Genomic DNA, 14,941 nt, shown 5'->3' with positions numbered 1-14,941 from the left:
CGTGACTGATTGTGCACAGTGGCTTTTTTGTTGTTGGTGTTCGCTTGCTCAGGTTCTATCCCATCGAAGCCAGGCATGATAAACTCTCCCAGTCCTAGCCGGTTTTCAAAAGGCTATGACAGTCCTGACAGGCAATTACCCATAGTGATGGAAGAGTCTTCTGTGAGAGGTAACAACAACATTTTAACACCGCCTGCTCCATCTTTGATACAAAGAGAAGATGTGTAGATGGTAACCATACATGCTTGTAAGTTCTTGCATGACTCCTTATAATGTAGTTTTGTGCTATCATACACTATCTTCTTGTCTGTAGTATTCTGTAAGAGTAATTTTCCTTCATGCGATGATATAAACTTGATTTTTCATAGACCATAAGTATACTCAGTTGTAGAGAAAATTGGAGGAATGAACAACGATCTGAGAACTCGATGTCTTATAAGGCTTCTATACTTACTGTGAGCATTAAAACTCAGGGGGCTTTCCAGAGAAGTTTAAGGTTTAAGCAGCTATTAAAGCAAAGGAGGCTTTCTAGAGAAGATATCAATTGAACTTTTAAGGGGGTATTTAAAGCTGAGGAGTTTGGGCTGAATGTGGCTGAGATGGTAGTGACTCACACAATGGAAGAGATAGAGGAAATTGGTCTAATCCAAAGATTGAGGGGAAGAGCCAACTGCTTTGTGGTAACTTACGTTTGGTGGGGGTATATAGTTGTACATGTATTTCTGTTCAGTTTCTAATTTACTGGACAACGATCTGAGAACTCGATGTCTTATAAGGCTTCTATACTTTCTGTGAGCATTAAAACTCAAGGGGCTTTCCAGAGAAGTTTAAGGTTTAAGCAGCTATTAAAGCAAAGGAGGCTTTCCAGAGAAGATATCAATTGAACTTTTAAGGAGGTATTTAAAGCTGAGGAGTTTGGGCTGGATGTGGCTGAGATGGTAGTGACTCACACAATGCAAGAGATATAGGAAATTGGTCTGATCCAAAGATTGAGGGGAAGAACCAACTGCTTTGTGGTAACTTACGTTTGGTGGGGGTATATAGTTGTACATGTATTTCTGTTCAGTTTCTAATTTACTGGTCCTTCTCTTTACTTATCTATATAAGTTGGCTAAGGTAAATGCTAGGTACAAACAAAAGGAAAGTTACATTACTTGGATGAGATACACAATTTCTTTACCTCTGTTTAAAGCCCTTCACATCCTAGATATCCATGTTTATATAAATCTTGGTGCCACTAAGAGTTCACAGCCCAAGCTTGCCTATAACACAAAATTATTCAATTCAAATTCAGACATTCATTTTAAATAACAACATAGGTAGGTAAACAAAACAAAACGAAATAAATAACGAAAATGCCAAAGCAAAATCACCTCGGTAGTAGCCTGCCTTTAGGGACGTCGCAATGATCACTACGTTGGGTTGTTTCATCGTGTCTTCAGGAATTATTGTTGTCATACATTCCCACAAAGTAATTGGCAGCTCCAGCCCACTGAAAAATAGAAAAATCATCACCAGAGGCTAACATGATACAAGGAGAGGGAACAAATAAAGCCGACGGGGTAAAAAAAATGGGATCATTACCTTTTATTCATGATAATGACTTCTTTTAAAAGTTTCCCAGCAGCTTTTCTAGCTTTGCCAACCTTTGTCAATACACCAATCACGTCTGTGAGAAAAGTTAGCTGGCTTGCTTTAGTGGGAATATTGTCAAATTCGATGAACTTGAACATGTGCTTTGAGATGTCATTGGCTTCTTCAGTTGCGATCTTGACCAATGTCCCCTCTTTGAAATGGATCTTGTAAGCATTCTCGACGGACACAACGTCAAACTTCTCCAAGGTGTAGATGATGCCCTCCTGGACGAAGTCTTCCTTGACAACGCAATCGAAATACTGAAAATCCTTTTCGAACAAAACGGCATGGATTTGATAATCCTGACCGCAAGATGAAAATTAATCAAGGTGCAATCTCCCCATTACGACATGTAACCAGCATGAATAACAAAATGGATATACTAATATATTTAACAACACATTGAATACTCTATTCGACAACAACCCAAATCCCGCACAAATCATATATGTGTCAAGCACGCCTAAACCAATCGGCGACAGCCTCCCATGTTAATTAGTGCAATCGATGACGGCATAGAAAGGAATAAGATAAAGTAAAAAAAAAAAAAAAAATCCAAAAAAAATAGAACAAATGATTCTAATGGACACGGATAAAATTTAAAAAATCATAGCGATCCAATAGGGTAGGATTGATATGGAAAAATAAACACCAAAGGCCGGTACATAATAAGAACAATCAGTTGAAATAATAGGCATCATTCAAATAGTTATAATGAGAAGAAAAAAAAAAGCAATTTAGGCAAATGTATATACAACATGCTCATTAAAGGACATACCATTTAACATTGGAAAAAAGCATACTATGGCAATTATGGAGGATATGATATAGTGGTTTTTGGACTATTACATCATATCTTACACTATCCCACTAAGTCTATATGACAAAACTATACATATATTTTATTTGATAAAACGTTTTGTACAACGACTCGTGTAGGTTGACAATCTTTTTTTTTTCCACCCAAATCTAACGGATAATCATTACCTTAGAATCGAGCATTACAAATTCAATGCTAATAGCGCAATTCTTCTTCGAATTAATAGGTTTCCACATCCGGGTGACTCGAACCCTAATCTTCCATCGGTCCGTTCGAGTGTGAAGTTTGTCGAGATCGGTGAATTGCTAATTCGACATTTTCTCCAAAAGCTATCATTTGGAAAATTAAATATGTTAAACCAGGAAAATGGTAAACATGTCAAAATGCCTTAAAGACAATAGGAAAAAAAGACCCGTCTCGGCTTCATAAATGATTAGCACAATGTACAATAAAAAACTCGTAACTATTTGGCAAATTGACCAAGCATAAATGAAATACATACGACGTAAACCTGGTCAAGAGTCACAACGTAAATACCAAACATTAATTAAGCAGCTATGTCTTACAACATGCTCAGTACGTGTTGGATCAATTTAGTTTTTAGACCATGCTCCAGGAGTATCTCCTAATTCACTCTTGTGCAAATTGAAAGAAACACTAAAAAGACCGTAATGGCTGAGACACATAGAAAGACCAGGGCAGCAGGTGCAACACCAATATTCCAATATCACTAAGTGTGCATACGTTTTAGATCAGGGAAGCATGTGCAAAACACACTTACTTAACAATTTAATATTAGATAGTAGTAACTGGTTTTTCCAACGTTCAAAACCTCAAATGGTGTATATCCTCTGAACTATACACTATACACCCTTTACAAACTGTATAATAAAGAAGCCAGCAGCTGATTTTTGCATTACTTATACTTCTTTCTCTGTCTGATGGCTGCATTTCAGTTCTTCAGTTTTATTTTGACGCCTGGTGATACAACTCAAAAATATATGAAACTACCATGAAAACCTCAACATATCGCAGCACTAAACATACCTCAAGATATGAAAACTACCATGAAAACCTCACTGTGTGTTAGCATTTACAAATGGTATTGGTTACCATTATAGCTATCGGCAGCAGCGCTTAAGATATCTCACAAACACCTTAACCCAAATTGAGCCACGCATAAACTCCTAAAATGTCAAAATGTTTTGCTACATATTTAATTACCTCATTTGGAATTAAGAATCTAGCATTTCAAGATTCGACTACCCGCATTAAAAAAGTTTAGGTTGCCACATTCAAACAAAAAACCACGACTCTTTTTACTAAGGTGCAGAATATTTTTGGTAACGTAGTGAAGAAAACAAATAACACATGCAAAAATGTCCAATGACCAATCTCGAATCCCAAATACCCAAGATTAGAAATATATTAATACTGTAACGCTAAGATTAGAAGAGGAAAACATTTTAGAATAAAAAAAAATGGTGAAATTTAGTGCTAGCTGCTGTTCAAGACTCGAGACAGGGCTAAACTAATCGAGCCGTGAATTCTTTAACTGAACCAACTGAATTACCCAAGACCAACTGAACAGCGGATCGAAACAGAGTAATTATGGCAAGTTTAAACATTCTAAAAAATAGGCAACCATTTTCCGCAGAAAGCAAGTAAACCCGAGTGCGAAATTGAAGTCGCCATTAACGAAAAGATTTTTCCAACGTTCAAAACCTCAAATGATGTATCCTCACGAATCATTAATCGCATTACACCCTCTACAAACTGCATAATAAAGACGCCAACATTTGATTTTTTGTATTACCTTTACTTCTTTCCCTTTCTAATGGCTGCATTTTGGTTCTTCAGTTTTATTTTGGAGAACTATACACTGCACACCCTCTACAAACTGTATAATAAAGACGCCAACATCTGATTTTTTGTATTACTTTTACTTCTTTCCCTTAACCAATGACCAATCTCGAATCCCAAATACCCAAGATTGGAAATATATTAATATTATGACGCTAAGATTAGAAGAGGAAAACATTTTAGAATACAAAAAAAAAAAGCAATGGTGAAATTTAGTGCTAGCTGCTGTTCAAGACTCGAGACAGGGCTAAACTAATCGAGCCCTGAATTCTTTAACTGAACCAACTGAATTACCCAAGACCAAAATGACCAAATTGATCGAAACAGAGTAATTGTGGCAAGTTTAAACATTTTAAAAAACAGGGCTAAACTAATCAAGCCGTGAATTCTTTAACTGAACCAACTGAATTACACAAGACCAGCTGACCAGCTGATCGAAACAGAGTAATTGAGGCAAGTTTAAACATTCTAAAAAACAGGCAACCATTTTCCGCATAAAGCAAGTAAACCCGAGTGCGAAATCAAAGTCGTCGTTAACAAAACTGTACACTGTACACCCACAAACTGTATAATAAAGACGCCAACATCTTATTTTTGTATTACTTTTACTTCTTTCCCTTTTTGATGGCTGCATTTTGGTTCTACAGTTTTATTTTGGAGAACTATACACTGTACACCCTCTACAAATTGTATAATAAAGACGCCAACATCTGATTTTTGTATTACTTTTACTTCTTTCCATTTCTGATGGATGCATTTTGGTTCTTCAGTTTTATTTTGACGTCTTGTGTTCCCTTTCTGATGGATGCATTTTGGTTCTTCAGTTTTATTTCGACGTCTTGTGGTACAACTCAAAAATATATTAAAGTACCATGAAAACCTAAACGTATCGCAACATTAAACATACCGCAAGATATGAAAACTACCATGAAAACCTCAATGTGTGTTAGCATTTACAAATGGTATTGGTTACCATTATAGATATCGGCAGCAGCGCTTAACATATCTCACAAACACCTTAACCCAAACTGAGCCACGCATAAACGACTAAATTGTCATAATGTTTTGCTACATATTTAGTTACCTCAATTGGAATTTAGAACATATATGGGCAATCAACATAAAATGCCGTAAATGTCACATGCATCATATCACTATGGCTACAGTAACGTATACCAATTTCAGTAAAGAAATATAGCACGCAATAGTAAATTACGTAAGGTTCTGAAATCGAAAACTAATTGAAGGGATTTAGCAAATTTAATCATGTAAAGAACCTGTTGGAATCCTGGCAATAAGAGTTCGGTAAGCCGAGGCCGAAAATCTAGAGCAAGAAACAAACAGAGAACATGAATTGTTAAATGAACAATTAGAAAAGATGGATGGTGATGTAAAGAAATAGACATTAGTAATAGAAAAGCACCTCTTTGAACAATGCCGAATCTGGAGCGAGAGTTTAGCGAATTGTGAGAGAGCGATCGATCCAGGTTTTATACTGAGAGTAGAGGAGCAACGTAAGGGAAAAATCATTGCTGTTTTAATAGCAGTTAGTATTGGTTATTTGGGAAGGCCAAATGAGAGAGAGGAGTTATAGTATCTGTGAAATTAGTCGTTGAGGATAGGTATTTTTATGAGGATGTGAAATTAGTCGTTGTGAAATTAACTCCTGCCATTTCTTTGAGAGCTTGAAAGGTGGGAACGCTAGACTATAGTTGCAAAGACTTTATTCTGATTTTAGTACAAGCCAATGCAAAATTGGCACACAAATGATGTTGCCAACGAACACTTTCGGTCAGTTCGATCAGTTAGGTTATTTGAACTTCCCCAAATACCCTTAGTCCTTCTTGGAGCAGTTTTCTACGTGGATTTACTTGTCCATGTGTGTTAACAACTTGATTCAATCATGACCGTTAATCAAAAGAACATGTGGCTGTCTTCATCCCATTCGATCCATTAGAACCCAATTGCTCTTTGTAGTCTCATGGAAATATAAAATTGCCCTTTCTTAAAGCCCATGCAGGTTCAAACATCAAAGTCATTGTTGTTTTATCTATGAAACCTGCTTACTACCCCATTGAGCATGATTTTTGCTATGTTATGAATTGGGAATGAAGCTTTCATGAAAATGGGTTGGTAGTGTTCGTAACTGCTAATTTCAATGGGGTATTGGGAACTTCTAATTTCAATGGAGTTCATGTGAATGGGTTTTGATATAGAAGCTATAATGGAATTTTCTTATAGCAAGAAAAAGGGGTGAAATTGTTTTTGATTTTTGTGTTAATTTTTATGTTAGTTGTTAGATTTTTGTGGAAAATTTTCCATCAATGATCATATCGTTTAATTTGTTATTTGATTCTAAATCCATTAATGATTTTGGAATTGGTTTTGAGAACTCGGTGATTCTTTGCACAAGATCATCAATGCAGTGTGTCGATTCTAACTTTATTGAATAAAGTTTTAATTAATATATAATATTGATGATTTACCTAAAATTGACGACGGACTTTATTTTGATGTGGGTAAGTAGCCACGCTGGACTATTGAATTGAATACTACGCATGAAACTGCTAGAAACAAATGGTAAGGGTAGTTTTGGAAATACAATCTACTTAACTGATGGAAGGTGTCATAGCATTCTCAATATAGGTGACTTTGAGGGGAAATAACAACTTGTCACCATTAACAAAAATGAAAAAACAGTCCCGATACACGAAATCCGCATCTTGTGAGTTGCGAAGGCAATCAAGGCATAGATATATTTTACTTAATTAGACAATGTCATTGAGCCAAGAGATAGCAAGGAAAAAAGCTGCACCAAATAGAGTGAAAACAACAATACATTATGGAACCATGTGGGAAGCTGACAATACAGTACACTGTTCCTCGGCTTCCAATGAATACTGTTTCCTCTCACTCCCTCTATAAATACCACGTACACTCTTGCTTGTATTATCATATCACTTGACAGCTCCTCGTTCCTTTTTTAGCTTCTCTTTTACAATGGGTTTTAAATTCATGAGAAAGTAAGAAATTTCTCTATCCCTCTTTTTCAGATTTGTACTGATTGCTTCTTGTTTGTAGGTATCTGGGAGGAATCATTGTTTGTAGGTATATCTGGTGAGGAATCATAATGTAGATGTCCTCTATCCCACTCTGAAATTAAAACAAATCTCTTTTTCAGATTTGTACGCTGAATTGTTTCCATAACTAAGAAATGTTGTGTTTATTTAACTATAATGAGTTTACTGCTTGATCTTTGTACTTTATTAGACATTTTACGCGAAAGCTCCTGTCAAGGCTCCTACACTCCCTGTGAAGCCTCCTGCCAAGGCCCCTGTTAAGGCTCCAAGCCCAGCTCTAGTCAAGGCACCTGCTCCATCCATAAAATTGTTGCCTCCAGTGAGCATAACAGGTGAAATAAAATGCCTTAATTCGTCTCATTTAATTAAGATCATGTGATCCGAATTCCCAAGTCCACGCTGGACCTAAGTATTACTTCACAGCTCTTAATTGGACCATTTTAAAGAGGTGATCATGGATCAGGTTTCACTTTGCTACTTTTGTATTGTGACTGAAAATTTTGTTTAAAAGCCAAAGCCAATGCCAATGATGGCTAGAAATCATCGAAATGTGTCAATTAACTTTGTAGGATGTTGATGATATTTTTCATGGTTGGCTGCGGCGTGTCCAACACTTTGTGGAGGAAGGTGCAAACTGCATTCCAGAATTAGGCACTGCACAAGAGTTTGTGTTACATGCTGTCAGCGATGCAAATGTGTTCCACCTGGTACATTTGGCAACAAGGAGATGTGTGGGAAGTGCTATACTGAAATGACTACCCATGGAAATAGGCCTAAGTGCCCTTGAAGGCTGACTGCTGAAGCTTCAGCGCTCTTATGCACCCTAGTCTCAATTAGTAGCAAGGACATGTGCCATGATATGTATTATGTAATAGTTCTAAATTGCTAAGTGCCATGATATGTAAAAGTTTTAAGTTTCTAATTAACAATGAAAAGTATTAATTTCAGACTTTCAGCTACTTAGGTCTATGATTTTACAGTTTTTTTTCTTCCAGTTTTTTTCTGGTTTTTCCATTTGTTTGTCCAAGTGCGTGCACAACCAGATGGAGTTTAGGTTTGGGACTAAAGATGAAGCATTATGTAGAGTATGTTTAAGACTTAAGTTAGAGGCCTTTTTATTGGTAATGTGAACTTCATGGGCGGGGCCATGGGAGGTTTTAGCCTTTTATTGATCTCGACATGATTATGAGTATATAACAACTAAATGGGGATCACCAATTTTAATTATTATTTAATTATTTATTTTTAATGGAAGAAAGCATTCAAGCTATATGGTCCCCGTAATCTCTTATGAGTTACTTGAAAAGTATATATTATGCATCCTTAAATATTATAGTCAAGTTATGTTTTCTGACATCAACAATCTAAGAACACGAGGGGATCTTAGTATCTTCAAGCCATTTAGGCATATAGGCATCACTACTTGCAACTTTGCAAGTTACAACTTATGAGCATGCAATGTTGATTTGGGTACGTTTTCTTTGGGGTTGAGTTTAGATATTGGAAAGATAGCAATATACCCAAAACCGATATATATTGGAAAAATCGGATTGAGTTTAGAGAAATTACATATCGGAAAGATAGCGATATATATCGGTTTTGGTCCCTATAAAATGGAATGGTGTCTCACAGGTTTTTGATAGAGTGAAGTTCGACGCTTTGCTTAGTTTAGAGAAATGGCAAATTGGGTAAAAAAAATTAAAAAAAAACATTAAGTCTTGTGCAAGCATACATCATAGGATTATCTGCAATGTGTGCCAAAATAATAAGGCGGTGGGTAGCTACAAAGGGCTACAAGCCCACAGTAAATCAATGCATAATACTATGATGTATGCTTGCACAAGACTTAAGAATTGGGATGACGGAACAAAACGGGCGTGCGGATCTCTGTTTCATACTAAGAAGGAGTTGGATATGCATCGTCTTAATGACTATGCTCACAAGAATAAGAAAGAAGAGTAACTGATCTTTTTAGTTTGTAATAGAGTTGGGGGAGTGGAGGTGTTTTGTTTTATTGTTTTTCTTTTGTAACAGAAGAGTTGGGGGATCAACTCTGAATCCTAGCTTGTTTATTATGTTTATTTGATATATGGTAATAGCTACTTATTAAAATATTTGTCTCTGTTCTGTAAGTTAGCATTTTAATATGAAGAAATTTAGTATCTGCTACTTATATATGCCTTTTATGAGGATCCTGATGAAATTCCAACCATCAAACTCAACATAGAAGACTTTGCATCGAACTTACAGAATTATATGCAAAAGAACATGGAACTCCAAGATGGTGACGTGTCAAAGGCTTTAGTAGCTTTAACTCCAGAAGCTGCTTCTATCCTTACAGTGAAGCTGAAGAATGTGAGCCAACTTAGAACTGAGCTTCAAGTGTAAGTAGTTTATTGGTTGCACCGTCTTCCTACATGCACGCGATTTACAATTGAGAAGTTGAGAAAATAGTAATATCAGAGTTGGTAGAGAGAAGCTTGTACTCCTAGTAATAACTTACACTATCTTTTGCTGGATGTAGCTATGAACTTCCAGGCTCGCACCCTCTTCTGAAAGGGGTCAGTTATTTCTATCCACTAGTCAATTTGAGGGTAAAACTTGCATGATCTATATGAAAAACTTTTAATTGGTTTAGGTTTCTGGTTTACAGATGGATAAAAGAGTTCCTGGTGAAGTTTGTTCTTATCTTCTTGACTATAAGGAGGCAATACCATTAGATCCAATAAAACAGTTTTCATGTTAGTCACTTGCATAATAAACCATGTGGTATGTCAAACTTACTTAAATAATAAAACAGTTCTTTGTTATTTGGCCATAAATGATTGTGGTTCATTCGTTTTGCGTGATGACAAATTCATCAAAGCACAACAACCATTTCATGATATTGCTCCACGCAGTGATTTCAGGCGGACAACTAATACTTTACCAACCTTTTGCGACTAATTCGCACAAATTGTCAAGTGAAACTGCTGAATCCATTCAACCACCTGAAAGATGTTGTGGTTCACAAATATCAGGTGACCTATGCAGTGAGAAAACATGTTTCTCATGCAACGGTATACGAGAAGCAAACGCACAAGGATTGGTTTCATCAAAAGTGTTGTCACCTTCAATCAATAATCAGTAGAATACAACCTCATAAGTTAAAAACAAAAGATGATTAGAAACACCGGCGATCAACTACGAAACAACTTCTCAATTATAAAAGTTACATTAACATCGTAGTTTTTGATGAGATATAAAACTGAGCACTGTGTGACCTACACTTTAGATGTTTCACCTAGTGCATCTTTCTCCAACAAAGTTTTTTCTTTTTTTGCATGACTTCATCATTTCTTCAATGTTCTTCTTCTCTCCCTTATGCTTGATGTGCATGATGTTTGTTGAGTCCCTTGTCAATTGGCTTAAAGTAGAACTTGAATGTCATGGTAGGAATCAAGAAGCATGTATATTGGTGCAAAATGAAGAGGTTCTTAATAAACAAAATAAGAAAAAAGTTTCCAACAAATGAAGACATTGAAGAACTCAGTCCATTCTTTTTAATTAAACCTAGTAAGATAGATCGTCTGGGTATGGTATATAGGCAGCAAACGTACTATTTGACTATGGCTTTACTTTATACCTCCAACCAATGCAACAATTTGAAGTTCCATTACATAAAAAAAAATCTCAGTAAAAGAAACTACTGAAATACAACACCTTAACCTTGTTGATCAAGCTAATACATTTTGAGGGAAAGAAAAGAACTTAAATCAAAATATTTAATAACATGAGGATACATTTATACAAAACTTCTACCCCGAGCACACGCAATGGATCCATCGGCACTCGTTAGTCAATTTCATTGCTCTTGACAAAATTTTCGATGGTCTTTTGGTCTACTTGTTATATGCTTGCTAAAAACCAACCTGAAAAATTAAATGAGATCAAGAACATATGTAGTGCTCATAAATATTAGCTATAACATAATAGGATGCCTAGCACAGAATTATTAATGATCACAAAATAAAGTTACTTGTGCACATAGAGTGCACATAGTCAGGGTAACATAAGCGGTGAAACAGACAACTAAAATAGCAAATGGGCATCAACGTTTTACTGATGTCGTAAACCGAAAGTTAAGGTTTGCAAATCTACAATCTATAGGATGATATGGACGTTGTTTGTCCAAATTGTAGCAGTACTACAGAAACCAATCCTTGAATAAGCTTTCACCATTCAAGAACAATAGGTTAAAGTGTCAAATTATAAAAACCTTTTTGATAAAGAACTTGATTCACCCCTCAAACTTGATTCTAGAAGTTTCTTACATGCGTTTATTTCTTCCTGACATATTAATTTTATGTGACCTAAATGGAAAATGATAGCATACACACGGCCAAGGTAAATGCATATACTTTTTAGGAAAAATGATCGCTGGAAACAGAAGGTTACTAATGTTCTTTGTTTGTGTGTTTCACCTAGTTACATATAAATAATACATTTGATCAAAAAAGAAATTTCTTGTACTTGTTCAATGTAATACATAAATAAAAACCAAAAACAAATTTCAATCAAAGCGCCTTTTACACAAGTGTTATGAAATAGCCCTTCAAGTTCCTTTTGAGTTCATTATGAGAATGAACAACAAAGCAAATGATGTTTTCGGCACACTCTTGCATGGTACAAAGATGAACAACAAATAGTTTTTAATGGGATAAAAGTGAACCATGACGCAGAGTTCTAGTGATACATTCTCAAGACTCTTCCTAAAACTAAATTGCATTATATCTTTTTCAAGGGGTAACAGTTGAAAATATAATTTAACATTGATTTAAGGAAAATATATATAGAGTTTAGGGCTAAACCCTGAACCCCTATATATCATAACAAAATGCCACACCCCAATCTAAGATCATCATGCTCCAATGCACTTATGAATACTATTAGCCCAAGAGCTAAAAAGACACAAAGTCATAACAAAAACTGAACACAATCAGGAGCTGAAAATGAAGCCCATATATATAGCAATCAGGAAGTTATGCAAGAGAACACAAACATATTCTAACAAAACATTATTCTTAAAGTAACAATGTAACATGCATAACTAACACGCCACATGCTCCTAACCATTCTAGCACTAAACGCTTGTACACTCTTTTTCGATGCATTTTCACAAATGTTTATGGAGCCGTGCATACTATATGGTTAGAAACATTAAAGAAAAAAAAAAGGAACACACACACCACATTCCCCAGGGTCATATCCGTATATATTAAAGTCGGACCTTGATATTTTGCAATAAGAGAAAAAATGGTGGAGTTTTGTATAATCTTTAAACCTCCTTAAACAAATTGAATGAATCTAACCTGTCAAAGCTCTAGAAAAACAGAGAAAACATGATTAGAGTAGCGCGTCTTGGTTTATATGATTTAGCTGTTTATACCCTTTCCAAGTCGAAGTCGAGTTTTGATTACTGGACTCAACTGTAAATTTGTCATTGGACCTGAGTTAAGAACAAACATATATATTAATGATAAGAATATAAATACTTCAATTAAGCGCTTCAACAAATACTCCGGATAGTTTAATTCTAATTTCATATTCAGTCAAGAAAACAACAAATTAGAAATGAAAAACCAACCCAACCTAATTACTATCTTCTCATCTCCCACCCCCAAAAAAGCTTTTTACCTTGGATCAAGTGTTGTCCACTGTACTTTATCAGGTTCCGAAAGTGTTGTTGGGGCACAGTTAGAAAAACTAACATTTTTTTAGCATTTTCATTGCTATTACGTACGCATTGGTGGCGTTGCTTGGATATTGGAAGGTTATGGAAACTAAAAGAGGATCTACATGTTTAAAATTCTCGTTGATAGTAAGATAGCCTCTAAGCTAAGATAACGGGAAGCACATCACTAAGACATGAAAATACAGAAGAATGAAGTAGATGGGAAGTAAGATGTTATATTTTGTGATTTTTAGAAAAAAAATAACAATGATATGGCTTGGCTAATAATTTGACTAACCTTAAAGACAATATGAGGTGCATGAAACTCATGGAAATCTAGTTGTTACTGCCAGTTCTTGGTATTGTCAAAATGACGCAAAAAGAAAACTAAGTTCTAACCAAGTAAACGTGACTGTTCAATGTTACGTGTAACATTAAAAACATGTAAAAGTAGCTAATTCTCTCACTCAAATTGTTGGAACAAACTTGGCATTGCTGCCAGAAATAGCAGACTGAGCAAAACATCAATGAAGCGACACTACCTATTCATCACAACACTATACTTATGCAATGATTGCTCAATAAATCAAACACGGCAGTTACATTCAACACTCTGAAGTTGCTATTAGTTTCTATTTAACAAAATTAACATAACATGTTCCAGTAAGCATAAGAAATTTGCAAAGCCTTCAAAATTCAAGTAAAAAGAATAATTCCCCACTCAGCCCATAGGAAAGAAAAGAGAAATTAAAAATGGAAGCAATCGGCAACATTTCGATTCACCCCAGTACCCACTAAAATTCTTGCTAATTCACAAATATATGATGCAAGCAGTGAGAATTGATTTCAAAACAGGAAAAGAGTTTGGGATTCAGTACCTTTTTCAAGGGATTAGTTTCTCCCCATCAGGGAAGAATAATAACTGCAGCAACAATCCCTAGTAAGTCAGAAGAATCAAGGCTTTTTTTTAAGACAAAAAAAACATAATTTTAGAGCTACAAAGAGGAGAAGAAATTTTTTCTGAAAGACATTTGATCTTACTGAGTTGTTGCGCGCTCTTAGATGCTTACAAGTAAGAACATTATGTATTAAGACCGAAAGGTCAAAGAGAAAACAGGATAATTAAATGGTTTACACATGCACCTCTAACACATCGAGTCGATATGCCATTTTAAGTAAGGACATTGCAGACAATCCACAGTTATTGAACTATATCATCCTTTCAAAAATAGTTCAAATGCCATGATAAACTTAGCAAACTACATGGTTCTTACACTTGCACCTCTAACACATCCAATCGCAAGAGAACCAACAAACCAGATATAATAACAATAAGTTTCCCAGCCAAGGGAGATTATAAGTTAAAAATTGGCTAAGCAAGTCTAGGATTAACATTAGCGACCTGAGTTGATGACCGATGGCATAAGGGAGTTTTGAAGCAGTAAATCAATTACTAACAGAAACAGATCCGGCACCACTGATATCGTCGAAGTCTATAGAAATAGATTAAACACAACTGATAATCATAAAACCCCAAAACACAGGCTTTCATAATTTGAGATGGAAACAAATAATTTCATGGAATTAGTGTAAAAATGATATCATGTTGTACCTTTCCAAAATTGGTTCAGTAAGATCGAGGGAAGTTGAAGCCAAAAATTGGGAGAGAAAGAGAGCTCCGTAGGTTTTATATAGGGAGTTGAGAGAGTTGCATTGAATGTTAGGGAGCAACTAAGGGAAAACCCATTGTTGCTCAAATGCTAGTCATTAAAGCCCACCGCTAAGTTTCTTTTTTGGTAATTATCGGTCAAATGAAGATACTTCAATTGG

General features: G+C 35.5%; 1 protein-coding gene across 1 annotated transcript; it reads right to left on the bottom strand.

Moving 5' to 3' along the window:
• Positions 1-1,245: 1,245 nt before the first annotated feature.
• On the bottom strand, positions 1,246-2,691 carry LOC147493859 (uncharacterized). The gene is made up of 4 exons (XM_086567962.1): positions 2,623-2,691; positions 1,585-1,937; positions 1,374-1,492; positions 1,246-1,262 (listed from the first exon to the last, which is right to left on the bottom strand). The coding sequence occupies exons 1-4, from the start codon at positions 2,689-2,691 to the stop codon at positions 1,246-1,248; spliced, it is 558 nt and encodes a 185-aa protein (XP_086424088.1).
• Between the last annotated feature and the right edge of the window lie 12,250 nt (positions 2,692-14,941).

This window comes from Coptis chinensis, chromosome 6 (genome assembly GCF_015680905.1).
Source record: "Coptis chinensis isolate HL-2020 chromosome 6, ASM1568090v1, whole genome shotgun sequence".
Taxonomy (NCBI): domain Eukaryota; kingdom Viridiplantae; phylum Streptophyta; class Magnoliopsida; order Ranunculales; family Ranunculaceae; genus Coptis; species Coptis chinensis.
Note: the sequence above shows the minus strand (reverse complement) of the source record. Positions and strands in the feature narration are given on the sequence as shown.